We start from the raw sequence: 23,317 nt of genomic DNA, 5'->3' as shown, positions 1-23,317 counted from the left end.
TAGCTCATGATCTGAACCACAGTCAGCTCCAGGTCTTTTTTTTTTTAACTGACTGTATAGAGCTTCTCCATCTTTGACTGCAAATGATATAGTCAATCTGATTTCGGTGTTGCCCATCTGGTGATGTCCATGTGTAGAGTTGCCTCTTAGGTTGTTGGAAGAGGGTGTTTGCTATGACCAGAGTGTTCTCTTGAAAAAACTCTGTCAGCCTTTGCCCGGCTTCATTTTGTTCCCCAAGGCCAAACTTGTTCATTATTCCGGTTACCTTTTGACTTCCTACTTTAGCATTCCAGTCCCCTGTGATGAGGAGGACATATTTTTTTGGTGTTAGTTCTAGGAGGTGTTGTAGGTCTTCATAGAACTGGTCCACTTCACTTTCTTCTGCATCAGTGGTTGGGGCATAGATTTGGATTACTGTAATGTTGAATGGTTTGCCTTGGATTTGGACCGAGATCACTTTATCGTTTTTGAGATTGTATCCCATTATTGCCTTTCTCACTCTCTTGTTGAGTATAAAGGCCACACCATTTTTTCTTCGGGATTCTTGGCCACAGTAGTCTTCTGAGTAAAATTCACCCATTCCTGTCCACTTTAGTTCACTGATTCCCAAGATGCCGATGTTCAGTCTTGTCATCTCATTTTTGACCACGTCCATTTACCTTGATTCATAGATCTTACATTCCAGGTTCCTATGCAGTATTGTTCTTTGCAGCATCGGACTTTCCTTTCACCGTCAGACACATCCACAGCTGAGCGTTCTTTCAGCTTTGGCCCAGCCGCTTCACTCTTCCTGGGATTACTTGTACTTTCCCTCTGCTCTTCCCCAGTAGCATATTGGACACCTTCTGACCTGAGGGGCTCCTCTTCCAGCGTTATATCTTTTATCCTTTGGTTACTGTCCATGGGGTTTCCTTGGCAAAAATACTCGAGTGGGTTGCCATTTCCTTCTCCAGGGGATCATGCTTTGGCTGAGTACTCTGCTGTGGCTTGTCCATCCTGGGTGGCCTTCCACGGCATAGCCCACAGCCTCATTGAACCACGCAAGCCCCCTCGCCACGTCAAGGCAGTGATCCGTGAGGGAGTTCGACTGATTTAGTTTTTATTTATTGGCAGTCTAGTAGTAGTTTTTAAATTGTGATTTTATGACTTTTATAATTGTTATAATTGTTTTATTTTTATTTTTTATTGTGCTTTTTATAGTATTTATAATATTTTTATGTCTATTGTAAGTTGCCTTGAGGTCTGCAAGGGAGACAGGAGGTTAATCAGTGTCTTAAATAAATAAATACCAGGTTTGGATTTCTTGACACCCAAGAGGCCAAACACTATGCACAGGCCTTATATTGTGGCCTGCCAGGTGCTCAGCAATCCCACTGCTTTTTGTACTCCCTGGCATGTGACAAAAATGAGAAACTTTAGCAAGTTCTCAGTGGGCTCAGTGTAGCTCAGCAGATCTGAAGCTGTGGCGTTTCTGTCATACATGGACCTCTTCTATAAAAAGGACATTTTAGTTCGGAGAGATGGTTTAAACTATTTTTCCATCCTTTGCAGACTATGATTGGTAAAACAAGTAATTATAATATTGTGAGTTCCTTCCTCCGTGTATATATGCAAAAAAAATAAACAACTATTCCTTTCCTACAGATTGCATACACAGAGTGGCAATTCTACCAGAAGGGTGCAAATATCTCAGTTAATAGTAGGATCATTGCATTTTCCTTTCGTTGAAGTCCAATCAAATCAGGATGATAAATTATAACTTTTCATTTTAACTACTGCCGTTTTAACTAACTTTTCATCCTAATTGATGCTAGCAGAAGGAATGAGAATCTTTGCCATGTATATACCGCCATTCAGAATGGGTGGGTGCACTGGAAGAGGGTCAGTCATACAAAACAGAGTTGATGGAAAAGGAAGCTTTCACCCCCTCCCCACAGCAGCTCTCATAATTTGGTGGTGGAAAGTGCCGTCAAATCTCAGCCAATTTATGGTGACCTTGTATAACTAAACATAAACATTTTGCGTTGCAAAACAAGCCCATTTTGTTAGAGCCAGAATTATACTTCATCTTATGTGAGAATGACTCTTACAGCTGCAGCACTTTGAAGGTCTGGTTATGTTTCCTCTGGATATTGTTCTGCTTTACACCATTTATTATGAGAACAGGTTGTGAATTATTAGTTTTGAAAAGTGCTTACCCTTTATTCTTGTGTAAGTACTGTTCACTGACCTTTTGAATTTGAGTGTGCAAGTATTAGGAATGCTTAACAGAAAATCTTACTTAAGGTCAGAAGGCTGTTGTCCATTTTGGCCTTTTTGTTGTGTGAGTTAGAAGAACAATGATTAAAGCATTTCCTTGTAAGTTCATGTTCCAGCTGTCCTCTATCCATTCACCAATATGCTATTTTTCCAGATGTTATCCAGATCAGTCCCCATTGTGTGCATCCCCTGCACATGTTGGGTACGTGGTTTTAACTCCTGGGAAATAAAGAACGGAAGGGAGAGAGAGATACGTAGCCAGAGAATAACTTTATTGCCCCGTGGTGGTACTGAATAAAGAAGGAATAGAAATAGTAGAAGATAACAAGGAAATGCAACAATACAGCAGTAATTTATAAGTGGCAATCCAATAAAAACATTCACATCTTTATTACACTAAGCCAAATACCAACTTAAAGTTACTTGTATCCAAACTGTGTCTTTCCCGTGTGGCCAGTCCAGAGAAAACCAGCGTAAAGAGAGAAGGGGTTGCCCCAAAAGGGGCTAAAAGATATGGTGAGATAAACAAAGATGGATTTTTGAATGAAAAAGGAAGGAGTCCCTAGCTAAGTGAGGTTGTAGTGGAGAAGGATGGTTGGCTCTAAGGGTAACCAATGAGATCAGAGAAGGAAGAAGGTAAGCGAAGGGGAACAGATAGGAAGATGTGAAGGATGAATTTCAGGAAGGGAAGCAGAATGGGGGAAGGAGAAAAGCATATTCCACCTGCTTTGAGGGAGGGTCCAGTGATTTCAGTGTCTTATGATCATGGACGAAGGAGTGTGTTAATCCCGTGACTTCCGCATTAGAGGAAAAGATGGGATAAGAACTAAAAACGGAGGGCTTGCTGTGCCCTTCTTATGCACCTGGATTTACCTGGGTTTCAATGGGGAGTCCTGCTGTTGGCAAAAATTAGTGGAGAATTAGGAACTGCAATGACATTGGGCCTAAAGTGCAGGCTCTGGCTGCCTGTTGGTAAAATTTGGGTTGCTGCTTTCAGATCCCTGTTTGTAGAAAGATGAAAAATGTGCAGCTATCATAGGGAAGGAGGACATTGGATAGAAGGTGAGGCAGTACGAGACATCAAGATAATCTAGGCGGAATAATTGGATTACTTGAATGGCAGACTTGCTTAATGACTGTTAACAAAAGAATATGAGGTGGTTAGCTTTACAGAGAAATATGCATTATAAGGGAGATGCTGAAAGCTTTGGTTATGATCCTGCAAACCTGGAGCTGGAGGACTGCTGGAAGGTCAGGAAAAGGAACCTTGGGAAACATTCACCCAGAGCCAGGCCACTTTCTCTTGAGAGCATCTTCGGGGAATTCCTGTCTTAATTGAAAGACCCTGCTTTAATAGCAAACAGACAAATATATGAACATAGGAAAGAAGAAACTTTATGTAGCCTTTGTTGATCTGAAGGGTGCCTTCGACTCATAGAAATAAACTATGGAGCAAACTAGCTGACCAAAAGATAGATCCCTGTTTGTTAATCTTGCTAGAGAAATTACACACTGATACAACTTGTCAGGTAAAATATTCTTCAAAAGGCCACGTAACTAGGAAAATACCTGTTTTTAAAGGAGTTAAACAAGGGTGTGTGTTGGCTCCATATCTTTTAAATCTCTTAACAATTTACCTCAGGTTTAAAAATCTATAAATGGGCATCCACACAAGCTAAATGAATTCCCAGTTCCACTTTTATTGTATGCTGACGATACAACTATTCTTTCCCACACAAGAGTGGGATTACAGAGAGATTTGAAAGCATTGGATAACTATTGCCATTTAAATTCACTTTCTATAAACTATTCTAAATCGAAAGTAGCAGTTTCCTCTAAAAGTTGGCACCCACAAAAATGGTATATTGGTAACCAAGAAATTGAACAATCCAAGTGTTATAAATATCTAGGCTTAATGTTCAGTTACAATCTCAAATGGATAATTCATCGTAACTGAATTTATCTTCCTCTTAAATTAAACATTTTTACTACCATAAAGGCAATCAGTATTTCCCTGCAGCAATCAAAGTTTTTCAGGCTAAAACTCTATCTCAAATACTCTATGACATTCCTGTGTAGATTAATGCCCTGAATACAAAATACAAAATATTCAGGTCATATTCTTGCGTCAACTTCTTGGAGTGCCTAAATGTGTACCATATACTATGATTTGTGTGGAAACAGGTTTGCACCTAATAGAAACCAAAGCATGGATCCTACCTTTAAATTTTTCCTTCGAATTTATTATAGGGCAGAATCAGATAGTTTGCTTAGCTATCTTAAAAAGTATACTTATAATGCTGTGTAGTTGGGCAGGATTATAGGTAAATTTAAATACATAGGAATTGCAACAGAAGACCTTTTCCTATCTGATGAATCCTATAATTTTAGACTAATTAAACAGAGGCTCCTTGATTTAGAACTTACTAAGTTATGTCCTGTTCAATATTATATATGCTCACCTGTGGTGCTTGGTCTTGCTCATCCCATTGGGAAAATGGCCAACTATTTATGTGATCTTGAAAGCCCCCAACAAAGGAGAGCATTTATGTTGGCTAGGATGAATTCCTTTCCTTCAAATGTTGTTTATGGAAGATTCTTCCAAATTCCATGTAGTGAGAGAGTCTGTCCTTGTGGGGCAAACATTCCAGATTCCATCCAACATATACTGCTGGAGTGCCAGCTATATTCTAATCCGCTGAAGGAACTGTATGTTAATCTCTCCATCCCTCCCTGTAATCTGGTAAATAGGATTGACTATCGCCGCTTATTAAAATATAATGAAATAGAAATCACAAGGGCTGTTAGTAAATTCCTGAAGAAATCTATTGAAACTTATGAGGGGCATGTTTCACCATGAGTTATAATTACATACACACACACACACACCGATATAGATATAGATATATTAGCCTATTGTTCTTAATCTTGAACAGTATATTTTTCTTGTTCTTATTTTTGTACTATGTTTGAATATGCCAATAAAAGGTATGACTGACTGACTGACTGAGCAAGCAGATTTAGATTTCCCTTGCAGTTCTGGCATCTGAGATAAGTGGGGCCACAAGGACATCCTGGAGGCAACAGTGTTTGGAAGAGAGATGATGATGGGATGAGGCAATAAGATAATACATCTTTGTATGGATCCTCATGTTAGAAGATTCTAATGCATGTCTTTTTTAGCATACTTCCATGATGGAATGGTTCAATATGGCTCTTGACAATAAGAAAGGACTTGGAAGAACATATTTCAAATTTCATTTTGTTTCAGATTTATGTGTGGAACTTTCAAAACATTTATGTTATGGAGTTTATTCTTTTCCTCCGCTGTTTAGGCAGTGAGCAGGCAGATTTGTTTGGAACAGCAGCTTCAGATGATGAGGGAAACGGAACGCAAGCTGCAAGACTTACAAGAAAGCTTAAAGGATCTGGATAGGCAGCTAACTTCATATTTGACTGACAGAATAGATGCCTTCCAAATACCTCAGGAGGCACAGGTATTTTCGGGATTTTTCTTGTTGTTGACACAGGATTTTGAGGTGTAGAATGATAGATTGCCTCTCAGAGGGGGGCCTATATGGTGTAATTTAGCTGTGTGTGTGTGTAGGAGTATGCAGTGGAATATCTTTGTAATGGCCTTAAAGAAGCAGGCTATCATCAAAGCCAGCATGACTGATATAGACATTGCATTCATAAGAAACTTCTACAGTATGATTTATTGTTAGGCTGATATCTGCCACGTTCTTTTTTCCTCTCTTCAAATTACTTGGCAGAAAATCCAAGCTGAGATTGCTGCTCATGAATCCATCTTGGAAGAAGTAAAAAGGAATGTGCGATCATTGATGCCAGCCTCCCCTGAAAGTAGATCTCTTCGTGGAGGGTCTCTTTTGGATGCGTTGCAGGTAAATATCAGAAATCTTTGCCATTGTCAATTTTTCTTTGTGGTGGAATACATTGAATAGAATAAAACAAAAAAATTAAAACAGAGTTTGTTTGCATCCCCTTGAATTCATTTATCAAATGAAAATTGATCATGATTGTAAGACATTCCTTGCAACAAAAAAGGAGATGTGTGGCCTAGAGTAGTAGTTTTAGAAAAACCACATTTTGCAGACATTATTATCACTACTACTCTTATTGACATGTTTTTATGGGGCAGACTCATCAATTAATTAGTTTAGAAATTCATCAAAATGCATGTTAGTGGTAATGCAAAATGCAATTCTTTAAAATTACCTTAGATATATTTTGTTAGAATTACAAACTTGTTTTTGACTTTTCATATAAACAGAGGAAACTCCGGGAAGTGTCCACAAAGTATCAACTTTTTCAGAAACCAGCCAATTTTGAGCAACGTATGCTGGATTGTAAACGAGTTTTGGATAGTGTAAAAGCTGAGCTCCATGTCATGGATGTGAAGGACATTGACCCAGATATAATTCAGTCTCACTTTGATAAGTGCATGGTAAGATAATGCTATGATTGGATTTTCTTTACCTTTTCATATGTATTGTTTCATTTTGTTATGGAGATATTTGCTTCTGTATATCAGTTGAAATGAATGCTCCCACTGGCTGAACTGTAGCATCTCTGTTTACACCTTGATGCAGGTGAGATGTCACTACTAACCCTATTGGATCTCTCAGCTTCCTTTGACCACATAGCCTCCCTGGGTATGGCCTTGAGCTGGTTCTCCTCATTTCTCCAGGGTCAGTCCCAGAGGGTAATTGTGGGTAGAGAGAGGTTGTCACTGCTGGCCCTAACCTGTGGAGTTTCTCAGGGGTCGATCCTCTCCCCAATGTTATTTAACATCTATATGTGCCCTCTGGCAAAGATTGTCAGGAGGTTTGGAGTGGGATGTCATCAATATGCAGGTGGGGAAGCCTTCTACTGACTCTTGATGAGGTCTGACTTTCTATGGAAGACTCTGTCAGGAGTTTGGGTGTATGGCTTGATTCTTTGGTCTCCATAGACAAATGTGTCCTCGGTGTCAAAGATTGCGTTTTACCATCTATGCCTGGCCTACCAACTGTATCCCTATTCATTCATTCGTTCGTTCGTTCGTTCGTTCAATTTATATCCCGCCCTTCTGCCGAGGCAGGCTCAGGGCAGCTTACATAAAATTCTACAATGCCAAGACGACGGCCACACATCCCGGAAAATCTACAGCAACTAATTACATAAAATTCCACATATATACACAATTAAAATCAAACATAAAGTAATCCTACACAATTAATTTATCAGTTCTCGGAAAGTGCTGGAACAATGATCTCATAAAGTGCTTGAACAGTAGATCTCAAGTTAAAGTGCTACGTAGGTGACGACAACAGTCATGTTGGCATTTTCAAATCAGCTCCGCTTATTCAAATTCATTGTGTGGTGAGCACAGGCTGTAGGTGGTAAGGCCAGGGCACAGGGTCACTCCTCAGGTGTTTGAAGCAGCTCCATGATTGAAGACATAGTGAAAGAGCTCCGTTTTGCAGGCTCTGCAGAACTGTAAAAGGTCCCACAGGGCGCTGATCTCTTCGGGGAGCTCATTCCACCAGTATTGAGCTGCCACTGAAAAGGCTTTGGCTCTGGTTATAGCGGTGTGCTATTGGCAGTCAGTGCAGTGCTTTCAGCATGGGCTAGATGTGCTCCTGCATAGAGAGACCCATCAAAAGCCTGGCCACAGCATTTTGTACTAGCTGTAGCTTCCAGATTTTGGACAAGGGCAGCCCCATGTTGAGAGCATTACAGTAGTCTAGTCTCGAGGTGACCATCGTGTAGATCACTGTTGCCAAGTTGCCGTGTTTGAGGAAGGGAACCAACTGCCTAATCAGCAGAAGATGATAAAAGGCTGACTTGGCAGTGGCTGCTACCTGGGTCTCTATTGTTAAGGAGGCATCCAAGAGCGCTCCCAAACTCCTGATGTCCGGTGCTAGCACCAGCTGCACACCATTGAAGGTCAGGCATGGGATTCCTCCCCTCGAACTGCCACGGCTCAGGCACAGGAAGTCTGTCTTCATCGGATCCAGTTTCAATCGGCTCAGCCTAAGCCAGCCAGCCATGGCTTGTAACGCCTGGTCCAGATGTTCCAGTGCAGAGTCAGACTGGCTGCCCAACAGCAGATAGAGCTGGGTGTCATCCGCATACTGGTGAAATCTCAGCCCATGCCTCCGGGCAATCTGGGCAAGGAGGCGCATATAGATGTTAAATAGCATCGGGGAAAGCACCAACCATTGGAGCATGCCACAAACCAGTGGGTGCCTTCGGGATAGCTGTTCCCCTAATGTCATCCTTTGTCCTTGATCCTGAAGAAAGGCAAGCCCCTGGATTCCAGTGTCGGCAAGGCAGTGGATCAGTAGCTGATGGTCAACTGTGTTGAACGCTGCTGACAGGTCCAACAGCAACAGCACTGCCAATCCACCTCAATCCAGGTACTTCCGGAGGTCGTCTGTGAGGGCGACCAGTGTCATTACCATCCTGTGTCCTGGTCAAAAGCCGGACTGGAAGGGATCTAGAATGGAAGTGTCATTGGGAGGACCTTGCCACAATAATTTATGCAGTGGTCACCTCGAGACTTGACTGCTCTATGCAGAGCTACCTTTGAAGACACTTCAAGAATTGCAAGTTGTCCAGAGTACAGCTGCCAGATTGCTGACAGGAGTGTCCTGGTCAGCACACATAACACCTATCCTACGGCAGCTGCACTGGCTCCCAATTAGTTTCTGGTGCCAATTCAAAGTGTTGGTACTTACTTTTAAAGCTCTAAATGGCCTGGGGCCCTCACACCTTCAGGACTGCCTCTCCTGGCATGATCCTCCCTAACTTCTCCGACTTTCATCTTGGCATTTATTGAAAGTCCCTGGTCCATGAACTGTCTGTCCTCTTTCAACAAGGGTGAGGGCCTTCTTAGTAGTAGCCCTCGACCAGAAGAACTAGCAGCCTGGAGAGGTGTGTGTCTTGTGAGACTTCCTAAGTTCCACAGGGCATGAAGGGCTGATTTTCTTCGTGGTCTCTGTGCATCACACCTCTGGGATATAGTGCACCTGTGCCGACCTCGATCGGTTCCTCTTGAAAGTGAAAGGGATTTTCGCGCCAGCTCCCCAGTCACTTGCCAGCCCCACTGCGCATGACCAAGGGAGTGGCACGACAATCCCGCCAGTTCTCTCCTGACCGCCACGCTGGTAGGATCTTCTCTGCTTCGGTCGTTTTCTTCGAAGTTTCTTCATTTTCTTGTTTATTTTTTGTTAAGTGAAAGGACTTTGTTTCCATGGATTTATTTTCTTTTGAACTCTGTTGTGTGTTCTATGGCCAAGAGGTGGGATCTCTTTAAACGGTGCCTTAAGTGCGACAGCAAGATCGCCCCCCCCCCCAGACAGACACTCGCTTTGTCTTTTGTGCCTCGGGGAATTGCACTGAGTGGACTCTTGTAATTGTGCGAAGTTTTTGAAGGAGACAAGGAAGAACAGAGGTGCCAGATTCGCGTTGCACTTTTGGAGTTAGCACTTTCACTGATGTCGTCACAGGACACTTCAGGGCATGTGTCAATGTTGACTGCTGCCTCGGCATCGATGGCTGCACTGTCCCTGATATCAACTCACATAGATGTCGACCGCCCATTGCTGAAACACTCGGCCCAGACATCTCAGTCTGAAGCCCATACTCCCTCTAAAAAACGCAGGGAGGGCAAGGACGATCATGCATAAAAAGCATAAGAAAACTCCCCCTACACAATCTCTGCTGACCACTTGGCGGGTCTCGGAACCGAACCCTACGGGGGCTGCTTCCCTTGACTTTTCAAGCTGAAAGCAGCCACAAGGTGTACCTCAGTTGCCTTCACTGCATCCTATCCAGCTCACTGACTCTGAGCACGATATGGACTCGACACAGATCTCCCGGTCTTCCAGTGTTGAAAGTCTGCACTGAGACCGTGGAGCCGATGCATTTGTCTGTCCTTCACAGCTCTGACCTGATGATCAAGACCGACCATCGGCACCGATCCACCCGCCACCACTGCCCTCCTGGGCCCAACGGAAGTGGCAATACATGTATGGGGCCTATCCATTTACAGGCAATATGCCATGGTTCCCACCCCAACCAATGGAGTGGGACCGTCAGTCCACCTCTTCACGTTTCACCTGGTATTGAGATCCACCATCGACACTGGAGTTTGTGAGGCCCCAACTGTCGAGGTTGATGGGCAATCCTTCCAAGCCGTCGCACCTGGCAGTTACAAAGTTCAAAGAACCATCGAATCTGATTCCATCGATACCGATGTTACCTATGTCTTTTCCCGAGCCGTCCGAGCACTCCGCCTCTTCAGACGCTTCCTCCCAATCAGGGGACGAACCCCCCAAAACTCCGGTGGAACCCTTGCCACCTCAACAAGTGGACAATGATCTCCCAATCTCCCATTCGGAAGACTTAAAATCCTACGGAGATTTCATCAAACTAACACACTCAGTCTGTCTATGGTACAGCCCCCGCCTACTGTGACAGACTCCGTGTTCGATATCGTCCAGATGGACACCTCTACCCCGATTGTCTTACCGATGACTTCAGTCCTCCTGCAGGCGGCTAAAGTCCCATGGTCTCACCCAGCATCTACCACTGTCTTGAGCTGGAGGGCAGATCATATGTATAAGGTGCAGGAGCAGGGTGCTGAATTTCTGTTTACCTACCCTAAACCTAATTCTGTCGTAGTCACTTCTTCCTCCAAGGGCACCCGCAGTCATTCCACCCCCTCTGAGAAAGAAGGAAGGAAACTTGATTCTTTTGGAAGAAAAATTTATTCTGCAGGAGCACTTGGCATCAAGACCTCAAACTATATAGCATGTATGGGGAGATATCAGTTTGCTCTTTGGGAGCAGATGTCTGAATTTATTGCAACCCTCCCTGAGGGCGCTAACCCATCAGGCTTGCAGGATTCAAAAGGAGAGAATGCTTTGGGCCACGCATCAGCTCAGTGCAGCTAAGCACACTTTGGATGCGGCAGCGAAAACGCTGACTTCAGCAGTTACCCTCCCTCATCACGCCTGGTTGCGTTCTACTGCCCTACTGCAGGACACCAGGACTCTCATTGAAGATCTGCCATTCAAAGGTGAGGGCCTTTTCAGTGCCACGACTGATACGGTCCTGCAAGACCTAGACAAAAGTATAAAGACGTCTCAAAATATAGGAGTCACGTCAGCTCCTAAACTATCCAAAGCGAAATCCTGGAGCAAGCCATGGTCTCGCAGATACTCTCTTAAGTCGTCCCCGGAAACACAGTGGCAATGCTCACCCACCGTGTCTTCCCGCCCTTATGGGCACAAACCAAAATTCTCACCTGTCTCTCAGCCTAAGGCTAAGACCCGAAAGCTTCCAAGGGATGCTGAAATTACCATGTTGGATAAAACTCACAAAATTATTTTTTCTTTCTTTTATTTACGAAAGAGAAACACATAATGAAGGGTTGGGTTGGTTTTTTTTGCCAACTTGTAGCAAGTTCAAAGAAATCCAAGGTTTTTAAAATTATTACTATGACTTTAGGGTCTGTTTGCACGCTGGGTTAGTAAAGTACTTGTTGTTGTTGTTCAGGCAAGAATTTTAATTTCACACTGACTCAATTCTAATATGAAGGCCACACCAATGCCATTAGGAATTTCTGTGCTACCATGGTCCTACTTTCCTATGTGCATATTGGTTCCTTCCTTCACTTCTTGGTTCACTGGTAATGATAGTTGCCATTAAATAACTAGTAGGCTGGAGTTAGCATTAAATGCAGTTTCCCTGCTGACCTGAATAGGAAACTATAATCTGAAATTGATTTCTAATTCAGACTTTGAGGCAGGTTGGTTGATGGTAACCACAAATTGCCCATTGTATGCATCACAGCAAGCTATGGTTGCCACAAATCAAGAAGTGGAGGAAGCCACTATTCTGTGCAAGAAGTTGGAGTGCATGATCTTGCAGCTCATTTCCAAGAGCCAAGCTAAGGCATGGCCATGATGTCTAAAATGAGCTGCTGTCTCTTGAAATGGTAACGGTAAGCATTCCTGTGCAATGTAGCAGAAGTAATATGATTACTGATCTGAAAGTGAAGAGACCTCTACTATTAAATTGTCTTGGTTCTAGAAACTCTATAAGACCCTGAGTGAAGTAAAGCTCGAAGTAGAGACTGTGATTAAAACAGGAAGGCAAATTGTACAAAAGCAGCAAACGGACAACCCAAAAAGTATGGATGAACAACTTACAGCACTGAAATTTCTTTATAATGATCTAGGCGCACAGGTAAGAGTTTTTGTTTCATTGCATATAACAAATTCCACCAGTTGTCTGAACTCATGGTATAGCAGATTGCTGTATCCTCTTGAATGGTGATAATTTGTTAAGCCATATTGGAAGGGTAAGCAATGGAAGCAGTGGAAGATTTATTATGAAATGTTTAAATTTTTATTGTGAAATGTTTTCACTCCTGTTGTCATATGCTCTGAGCCCGCTTGTGGGGAGGGTGGAATACAAGCCAAAATTCATAAATAAAAATATATAAATAAATGTAGGTGTTCGGCATGCCTTTCACTTTTCCTAAGGGTTCTAGGAGTCATTCTTTGAGGCCTCATGCTCAACTCTACCAGTTTTTGAACTGTGTCCTGATAATGTCATACATGTGTGGTAGCAACAATCTTCTACTCCAAAAGAAGCTAAATGATTATTGCTTCAGAAGTTGGTTATGGTTTATCTGGTAGGCTGGAAGCTGCAGAAGCACCAAGAGTAGAAAGGAGAGCAGTTAGGACTGTCCCTATTGTTTCATTGCTTTTTTCTTCCATTAGTTTTGTAGTAGCACTCCTTATCTTCAGAAATCATTGATTTTATTTTCTGGCTTCTTCATACAGGTTACGGAAGGAAAGCAAGATCTGGAACAGGCATTGCAGCTGGCACGAAAACTCAAGGAAGAGTCTTTTTCCTTGTCAAAATGGCTAGAAGCTACTGAAGCTGAGTTAGTGCACAAGTCCACCACACAGAGTTTGATTGCTGACCTAGACACTGAAATTGCATGGGCTAAAGTAAGAACAACTACCCTTTGTTCCCAGAGACTGCCATCACCCTCCTGTATACCATAATTTCTTTCTCTGTAGGCCAAAAATATTCTCATTGTATCAGATTTGAAAACTGCGCAGGAGATTTAGTAGACTGCCCTCATCCCTGCACTCCTGTCCTGACCTGTAGGATGAAGCCCTTAAAGCTTCGCTGGGGTCAGGAATTGTTTGGAAGTGTGAAGCTTTTGGTAGACTTTTAATGCTCTGAGGTTTTAGTGTATGTTATGCTTTCAGTCTAATGTTTTTGTGGAAATGTCATTTGTAAATTGCAGCTTACCCTGCATCCTTAAATATCTATTAAATAAATAGAACATGAATGTGGCAGATGCTAAAATTGTCTAATCAAGGATAACCGCCAACAGAATCCTCTCTTTTGGAGTCAGTTGTTGATCAACTCCCTGTGGCTTTGTCCCTTAAAACCCATCCATAAAACCTCCCCAGCATGAATACAAAAATCCTTTTTAGAAAATCACTGCTAAAGGGCTGCTAGAATCCCTGCAAGTAATTTGGCTGGTGGTTTCTTCTCTTTAGCTGTGGTATAGGATACCAGAAAACACATTCAGGGGCTATTGCATATCAGAAGAGTCATTCAGGAGCCATCCATAGCACTTATTTATGCTCTCGGTCGTGGCTAGTTTTCATTAAGAGGAGAATGTAACTTTTGAAAAAGGGTTTTAGAACAACTTTTAATCATTTCATTAGTGTGCAGATGGCAGTCAACTGTGTAAAAGCATTTATGTTTTGATGGCTGTAGCTGGTAGTTTAGAATCTTTGGCATTTGTCTCCCACAGTCTTCTGTTCCAAAAGCATTACACGTGGCACATGGGTATCAAGACTGCATTGTTTTATCCTCTGTACAATCAAATTTCTAACATCACAGAGAAATTTTCAAGCGTTTTGTTGTCTGTGGATAGAATTACTTTATTTGTAGGGGGATTAAGTATTCAATCTGTAGCCACTTTATAATATTGACAACAGAGTAGTTAAACCATCTTGAAATTAATTAAACTCCACTGTAGCACAACTGCAAGTGCACCTGATATAATTTGAGCAGTTAATATTTGCATTATTTTGCATGAAGAACCTTATCGATAATAATTTCATCTGTTTTATTTAACAATATAAAGATATTAATGTATATAAAGACAACAAATCAGCCAACTATACCAAATGGTAGATTTTCCCCATTAATCTTTATAGCACATTGCATCCCTACTCTTCCATTACTCCTTTTTTTCAAAAGCTGACTTGGTTAGTTTAGTACCTTGAAATGTCTTTTTTAATCTTATTTTGGAAGACATTTTAAAAACATTTTGCCTTCACAAACTGTTGAATTACAGTAGGCAAAAGTACAAGGACATTGGATTCAGTGCTAAGCAGAGTGCTTCGTTTCCTATGAATGTAATACTACTGTTTTTAATGTAATTGCTTGTTCTAATTATTGATTGCTATTTTAGAAAACAGTATGGTGAGTCAATTATTTGCCTAGTTGAGTGCAAAATGTCTACAAGAAGTACTATTGTGCATTGGGTACTGGTGTTAAAAATATAACAGTATACCTTAATAAAGAAATAGCACAGTCAGAATGTGTACATTCTCTTACACAGTAAGGGTATTTATCAGTAGTCCCATAGGCTATCTATACTTGGTCCAACATTGTAGGAATATTCTTGCGAGTTAGCCACATAAAGTGTAATTCAAAGGATTTGTGTACAGAACAAGGACATGGATGTACAGAACGACTTTTGAGTCCTTGACATACCGGAGTGCATTTTGCAAGGAGGCAAATCTATAAGATTTCTTACATTAGAAGTGGCTATATAGGATTGTTGTCTGAAGATTAAGTTTGCTAGAGTTTATACAATACTTCAGTAATGTTAAGCATTTGACTATGTGATGTATTACAGTAGCCTCTGAGCCTATATCCCACAATAATTTAAGGTGGGAAAGAGACGCTCTGCTGTAGCAGTCACTGATTTAAGTACCCACCATACAATAAAACTGTGTGTTATAGAAGAAACAACCGTGAAACATTTGTTTCAATGCAGGATAAGTGACACGCATAAGTGGAGCTTGAATTGGTCCATAGCAGATGGATAGTTTAAGTATAACTTCCCCTGTGAAAAGCTGGAAACTTTATATGACTGTTGTCTAGTGCCTATATAATAAAATAAATTATAACATCTGATTAACATTTGATGGAGGGAATTTGAAGTACACAATTTTTATAACTGAGTTTATCTTCAGTAGATATATAGACTTGTTTGTTCACAGAAATGTACAACAGTGACTGTCAGGATCCAGTTCCCTTTTTATTGAAGTAGACCAGAGTTAGCGTTGAAGTTTTTTTAGAATATTCTGCATTATGTATGTTGTTGACAAGGTACTATTAAATATTTGAATCTCCAGTGGTTGGGGTTAGTTGCAGCAACTATTTAATACTATATGAAACTGGCCAAGGAGCATCTTCACAGGATGGGAATGCTTTTAATGTCCTGCTTGTAATCCTGAGGCATTTGGTGAAGCAATGTTCCTGTCCCTTTTAGAACATTCTACGAGAACTGGAAAGAAGGAAAGCTGATCTAAACAGTATAACAGAGAGTAGTGCTGTACTTCAGACTCTGGTAGAAGGTAGTGAGATGATTTTGGAGGAGAAGCTCTGTATTCTTAATGCTGGCTGGAGTAGAGTTCGGACCTGGACAGATGACTGGTGCAACAGACTTTTGGTAAGTGGTATATACAAGTGGTATATTAAGATACTTGCTGTATTTAAATTGCCTTTCATTAATAAAGTTATGTTTCCTTTATTAAAGCATCCAAAGCCTATTAATAGAGTAAGATGTACTTGATAGTCCTTCTGCTTTATGGAGTGGCATAAGTACCCTGTTGGATTAGACCAATGGATCACCTAGGCCAGCATCCTGTTTTCCACAGTGGCCATCCAGATAACCTGTAACAGGAACACAGAAGCCATTGCCGTTCCCTGTGGCTGTTTCTGAATGTTGAAGTCCTATCAACCATCATCTATAGCCATCGATGGACATCCATGAATTTGTCTAATCCACTTTTAAATATATCTGTTGTAGCAGCTGTCATCTCATCTTGTGATAGCAGGTTCCCCAAATGAATTCTGAATTCCCTTTTTATTTTATTTATTCCTTTGCAAGGAAGTAGGTTTTGAAAGTGTAGGTATGTCTGTCATGAGACAGGTTAAGTACTTCTTTCTCAATTTGCTCAATGGGTACAGAATTTAAATTGCGTAGTTGCTAGTAAGTGATGTGGCAATATGAATATGAAAGGTTGAAACTTGGCCGGGAGAAAGTGTGTGTGTGTGTGTGGGGGATTGCCTGGGGAAAAAAAGTTTCAGTTTAATTTATGGTCATTAAAATATGTAATGTATGTAAAAGCTGAATTGCCAGCCATTTCAACCTAACAGTGGCGTGGGTGCATCTGTCAGTTGAACCTAACAGCACACTCATCAGTTGAACCTAACAGCGGGGCGGGTCTGCCTGTCAGCTGTTAAGCTGGAACAGCTGGCATCCATTTCACTGGTCCCTTTCGCTTCTCCCTACTTGGAAGCAGGGCAGAGTGAAACCAACCAGTGAAATGGCTCACAGCCATTTAAACCTAATGGGTCAGCTGCGAACCCATGCCATTCAGCTGTCAGGTTTAAATGGCCTAAACAGCTGAACCAGACATAAGTCCGGCAAATTTCAAGGAAGGTGCCTTCCTCAAACATTGGTTCTGGGGCTCCAAACTGGCCCAAGTTTGTGCCGGATTTTAGCTTGTGATCCGGTTCATGCCTATCCCTACATGCTAGTAGGGGTCCCCATAGCATTATGCCTTAAGTCTTGAAAGTGCCAGCTGATGCATCCCTCTTCAGTTGGGGAGCTCATTGCTAACATCACGATGTCATAAAAGACTCTACATATTTATTTATTTATAATACATAAGCCCACCTTTGTCTCATGCCACTGGGACCGGAGGTAGGTAACAAAATGAAACCCTTTAAAACAACAATACAAGAACATCAAACAAAACAACCTACAGTCCTAATAAATGCTACTCATGTACAGTGAGATATCTGAAAATTCCTAACCAAGTGTAGCATCCTCACGTGGCTTTAAAACCCCTTTAAAAGTTTAGACTTGCTGCCTTTACAGTGCTTCCTGCGGAGTTAAAATTGTTAATTTGCTTCTTTTTTCATACCCTTGAAGTGTCAAAGCCATTGCTGTACCGTATTGGCTTGAGAATGAATGATTTAATGGGGAGAAAAGGAGGACTTTTGAGAATGATCTCTCCAAAAGATGATAAACCATATTCTATCTGTCTGTATCACTGAAATCATTATTCATAATAAATTGCTTTCTGCCAGTCTTATGAGAACTTAATGGCCAGCATCCTTTGACTTTATCCAGTAGAACTGACATCAAGAGTTCTGGAGAACAGCTTTAGACTCTCTTAATAACATCATATTTTTAGCATATCATCTAATTTACAGACTTTTGCCCTCTCCCATTTTGAAATGGGAATGTAAATGATACCCACATATTTTATATGCTCATGAAAGAAGAGATCTGCTAGAGAAAAGGTAACATATTTTCCTGTATCAAAGGCATGGAAGCAGGAGAGAATTTTTTTTAAGAAGGTGCTGATGAAATTTAAGGCTTTTGGTATTTGAATCTAAATTGGTCTTCAGTATTTATTTAGCTTGTTCAGTGGTCTTGGCACTGGCAGTTTTGAACAGCTTTATTCTTCGGTGGTCCTGGGAGTGGGGCAGATCTTGGGAATAGGCTCCTCCTCTGGAACAGGGTCAGTTTTCTCAGATCAATCCAGGAAGGGGAGGGGCCTGTCCCCTGGGAACATCCCAGTTTCACTGCCTTTTTATGCCCTTGCTGCTTGAGCAGGACGTGTTTCACAGGCACTTTGTAGAGTGCAGCAATCCAGAAAGGAGAAGAGGAGAGGAAGAAGGGAGAGACCATCCCTCTTCATTATTTTGAGCTGCGCTCAGTGGCAGATTGCAAAGGAAGCTGATGGCACTGGGAGATCACCAGCAGTGAAGGCTGTGTACGCAGACTCCTACTGGGCCCAGCCTGTGGCTGGAGGTCCCCTCCCCAACCAACGCACATCAGGGGAAGCAGTTGAGCCTGCAAGGAGATCGGGGCAACACTGCAGACCTAGCAATCTTCCTGGTCTCGGAGGACCTGGCGTGTGGAGGAACAGACAAGCTGGGAACCTCTAGCCCTCGCCAGAATCATGGTAAGCCCTAACAGGGCAAAAACCTAGACCGGAGGCGAAGGGTGGTAGACTGGGGAGTTACCGCAAGCAAATCCCTGAGCTATTCAGGGAGGAAGAAGGGGAAATTGATTTCTGGGACTTCCAACCTCCCCAACCTGGGGCAGGCTGAAGCAGATGAAAGAGCCCTTCCCCCCCACTCCTTTCCTTCTTCACTGGGAAAGTTTCCATGGAACAGACAGGGAGCTAAAAGGCCCAGGGAAGGCCATAGAAGGGCAGGGAAAATGATGGTGGCCATTTTGATTCCCTGGACCCTCATGGCAGGCTTACTTTCACTTTCACTCTCAGGCAAGTGAATAGAAAATAACTGCCAGTCAGACCTGCCAATTCACTGTGCCCTGTCCTGGATAGCCCAAGCTAGTTTGATCTGTTGAGATCTCAGAAGCTAAGCAGAGTCAGCCCTGGTTAGTACTTGGATGGGAGACCACCAAGGAAGTCCAGGATCTGTATACTGAGGCAGGCAAGGGCAGCAGTCCTGGCCTGGATGGCCCCGGCTAGCCCGGTTTGATAAGATCTTGGAAGTTAAGCAGGGTCAGCCCTGGTTGGCTCTTTACCTCTGGCTGTCTCTTGCCTTGAAAACCATACAGGGCTGCTGCTTGATAGCACTTCCACCACCATCACTGTTTGCCAGAGAGAGGCGATAACAGATTGTGTGTGTGTGTGTGGGGGTACACTTAGCAAGTCAGATCTATTCAAATCATAAGTCTCACAGTCCCCATAAGACTCTATGGAGAACCAGGAAACAGAGTCAGCAAAGATAGCCCAGGATAACCTGAGCTCATCAAATAAGCATGGTCAGCCCTGGTCAGTATTTGGATGGGAGACCACCAAACAATACCAGAGGTGTGACACAGAGGGAGGCAAGGCCAACCATCTCTGAATATCTCCTGTTTTGAAAACCCCAAGGGGTCACCATAAGTGGGCTGTGACTTGATGGCTACAAAAAGCCCAGGAAGGACTCAGACTCCCCAGTTCCATCCTCAGATAGGGTAGAATGGAAATGGTCAGAGGAAGGAGTGGAAGTAGTACCAACAGTACAGTCCTGGCTATTCCCTCAAGAGCTGTACATGAGATTACTTTCCAAGTACTTAGAATTTCCTTCCAACCTAAGGAAAAGGATGATCTTGACCCAGAACTTCCAGTGGAATCTGGCCAGATGATGTACAAACTGGCAGTACCACAAGGAGGAATGCCAGCCCTAACCTGGATGGCCCAGGCTCGACCACGCTTGTCAGATCTCAGAAGTTAAGCAGGGTCAGTCCCGGTTAGTACTTGGATGGGAGACAACCAAGGAAATCCAAGGCTGCTACTCTGAGGCAGGCAACGGCAAGCCTCCTCTGTTCCTCTAACTGCCCACAGCCTTTTATAGTACGATCAAGGCAAAGTGGGAACAACCTTCCAAGCTAAAAACTAACCATCAGATGTTTTTTCCAAGCTTTATTCCCTGATACCAGAGGTTACCAAGAGACTGAAGGTGCCAATGGTGGACGTACCCAGGACTAGCAACCTCCAACTACCTATGGATGCACATAGGCTGCCCAAGATCCCAGCGATAGGGGATTTGAGCAAGGCTTATGCAAAGACTTCGAAGTCTCAGCTTGCTCCATCTGTATGTCAGCAGCAGGCTCGGTGTTAGCCAGGGCAGCACATTCTTGGGCATCAGGACTAGCTTCAGCTGATAGTGGAATCCCAAAAGAAATTAAAGACAAACTTAAGGAGAGTGCCCTAGTGACGGTGATTGTGGCAGATACTTCACAGGACATCCTGCAGCAGTTAGCTAGAGCCATGGCATGCAGTGCAGCAGCCAGAAGGAACATGTAGCTCAGAATTGGGATGGGGACTCAGCGGCACAGGCTAAAGTGATGGCAGTTCCCTTCAAGGGCATAAACCTTTTGGAGATGGACAGATATCTTATTGAAGATAAAGACCTGTTCTACGTTAAAAAACAAAACAAAAAACACTTGTCAGTCCTGTCGTGACTCCAAAAGGATATCATGCTCAGAGCCAAAGAAGAATAGGGATGCCAGGAAAATCTTGGACCTGAAATGGCTAAACAACTGCATCAGGACTAGAACGTGTTCTGGATGAAAACTCTGAACTCCATTCTGGCAGGTGTTCAAGCAAAGGATTTCCTGGCATCCATCGATCTATAGGAGACTATTTACATGTCCCAATTTGAGAGGCTCACTACAGGTTCCTATGCTTTGCGTATGATGGGAAACACTTTCAGTACCAGCGCTGTCTTTCGGTTTGAATTCATTCCCTAGGGGGTTCACCAAGATCATGGTGGCCATCGTAACACAACTGAGACTTCAGGGAGTGTCACTGTCACCATCTCTAGATGACATTATTGTCAAGGCCCCTTCTTACCAGCAGAGCGGGGAAGCATCAGAGATGGCAGTGATTTTTTTTTTTTGAGGGACCATGCCTTTTTTGGTCAACACGGAGAAGGGCAATCTAAATGCCTCTCAATCATGGGTAAACCCGGGAGGTGCAGGTAGGCACTCGAGAGAGACAACACAACATACAACTTCTGACCATAGACAGGCTGAAAAAAATGCAAGATAAGAGGGGATGGTACTGGCCAATCTTCTGAGCATGATGGTATCAAGTCATAAAGTGCTTCAATGGTCAAGGTTCCATGCCTGAACTCTACAGACATTTTCCCTTTCCTTACCAGGATGTGCTGGCCAGTTAGGGCTACAAGCTGGTACTATTGCCCAAACAACTTCAGCATCAGCTGCAATGGTGGCTGGAACCCTTTTGTTTCCAATGGGGATCCCCAATCCGAAATCTAAAGAGGGTGGTGATGACCACAGACACGAGTTTGGTGGGGTGGGGAACCCACTCTAAAGGGACAATGATACAAGGGGTTTGGTCTCAGGAAGAGACCTTACTGAATATAACATTTTTAGAACTCAGAGCCACCAGGCTGGGGCTCTTGGAATTCCAATTCTTGGAATTGGATTGGCTGATTAGATGGAGATTAGACCAGTCCATATGGATGCTCTGCAAGTTGGGTTTTCAACAGGTCTGCAAAAGGTACAAGATGATAGAAAGGGACTTCTTTACCACAGACCAGAATCATCAAGTTCCATGTTTCATATCCAGAGTTAAAAACCAGCAGGCAGCAGGAACAGGCATTCTGAACTGTGACTGGCCGTAGGAATGATTGTGCACATTCCAACTGACTTAATTGCTTCACAAGGTGATTCAGAAGCTGTTGGAACAGAAGGCGGAACTAGTGCTGATAGCACCCTTTTTACCATAAAGAGCTTGGTTCCAAGATCTGAAGAGATTGTCGACTGTGGAACCATGGTGTCTACCACTGGGAAAGACTTATTGTCACTAGGACCAGCATAACCATCTCTCCCAGCCCTCCTAAACCTAACAGCCTGAAGGTCGAGCGGAAACAGCTAGAAGGGTTGGGTTACCCTGACAGGGTGTCAGACACAATGTTAGTTGTCTAGGAAGGGTTCAATGAATAGGGTATATAACACAATCTGGTAGGTTCTTCACTCTTGGTGTTCAGAATGTGATTGGGAACCATTAAATGTGTCAGTTAGAGGCATTTTAGCTTCTCCAAGATGGTTTGGATAGAGAGCTAAGCATGAGTACATTAAAGTGGCAGGTGGCAGCTGTATCGGCAGTAATGGGGGCAAGGAAGGGAAGTCCTTTAAATTGCCATCCACAAATTTCAAGATTCCTAAGGGGTGACTACGTGGTTAAAACTGCCACAAGTGCAGAGGTTTCTAACTTGGAACCCACATAGAGTCCTGGGAGCATTCTGTAGAGAACCTTTGAACCCACAGAGTCTGAAGGAATTAACATTCAAGACCTTGTTTTTAGTGGGCATCATGTCAACTAGGCGGATGTCAAGGAATTAACATTCAAGACCTTGTTTTTAGTGGGCATCATGTCAACTAGGTGGATGTCGGAACTGAGGACCCTGCCAGTTGACAGGGAACTCCATGTTTTCCACAATGATAGGGTGCCACTATGTTCCCAAGGTTAATCCAGTTCTTTCACAAGTCAGAGATCATTGTCTTACCTTCCTTTGTCTCAATTATAGACATGACAAGGAAAGGAAATGGCATTGCCTAGATGTTCATAGGGTATTTAGTTTTTCCATGACAGGGCATACATTGGCATGATTTGGATACCTTATTTGTTTCTTTTCGGATATCTGCTTTAGGTTAACTGGTATCACTTTTTACCTTAAGTAGGTGGTTTTAGGGGTGGCATCATTGTTGCATGCAAGGCTCAGGGGCTGGATCCACCCAAAGGTCTTCCAGCATATTCGCTGCAGGGAGCTGCTGTGTCAGCAGCTTACAGATCCATCCTTGGAGGGTACAGTGGCCCCGTGGAAGTCTGTGCACTCATTTATTAGACACTATAGAGTAGATAAGCTGACCTTGGCTGTGGCAGCTTTTCATTGGGGTGTGCTGCAGCACACCCTATAAACCAGAAGCTGGATTTCCCACCCTGGAGCACATTGCTATTTTATGTCCCAAAAGTAAGGACTTCCCCACTCCCAGGACCACTGGAGAATAGAAGATTTGTATTCACTTACCGTGAAGCTTCCTTTCTTGGTGGTCTTCCCACCCTGGAGCACATTGCTATTTTATGTCCCAAAAGTAAGGACTTTCCCACTCTCAGGACCACTGGAGAATAGAAGATTTGTATTCACTTACCGT

General features: G+C 42.9%; 1 protein-coding gene across 1 annotated transcript in view; it reads left to right on the top strand.

The window, feature by feature from the left end:
* The window catches only part of UTRN (utrophin), a gene marked incomplete at its 3' end in the record, with an annotated part of 245,001 nt that overhangs the window by 171,415 nt on the left and 50,269 nt on the right, over positions 1-23,317 (top strand). Inside the window, exons 29-34 of the mRNA XM_015421983.1 lie at positions 5,595-5,756; positions 6,033-6,161; positions 6,551-6,724; positions 12,364-12,519; positions 13,122-13,292; positions 15,872-16,051. Coding sequence (XP_015277469.1) covers positions 5,595-5,756; positions 6,033-6,161; positions 6,551-6,724; positions 12,364-12,519; positions 13,122-13,292; positions 15,872-16,051 — 972 coding nt within the window. The remainder of the gene's footprint in view (positions 1-5,594; positions 5,757-6,032; positions 6,162-6,550; positions 6,725-12,363; positions 12,520-13,121; positions 13,293-15,871; positions 16,052-23,317) is intronic.

This window comes from Gekko japonicus, unplaced genomic scaffold (assembly GCF_001447785.1).
Source record: "Gekko japonicus isolate JY-2015 unplaced genomic scaffold, Gekko_japonicus_V1.1 scaffold114, whole genome shotgun sequence".
In the NCBI taxonomy this organism is placed as follows: domain Eukaryota; kingdom Metazoa; phylum Chordata; class Lepidosauria; order Squamata; family Gekkonidae; genus Gekko; species Gekko japonicus.
The sequence above is the reverse complement of the archived record's forward strand: the minus strand, read 5'-3'. Positions and strand labels throughout refer to the sequence as shown.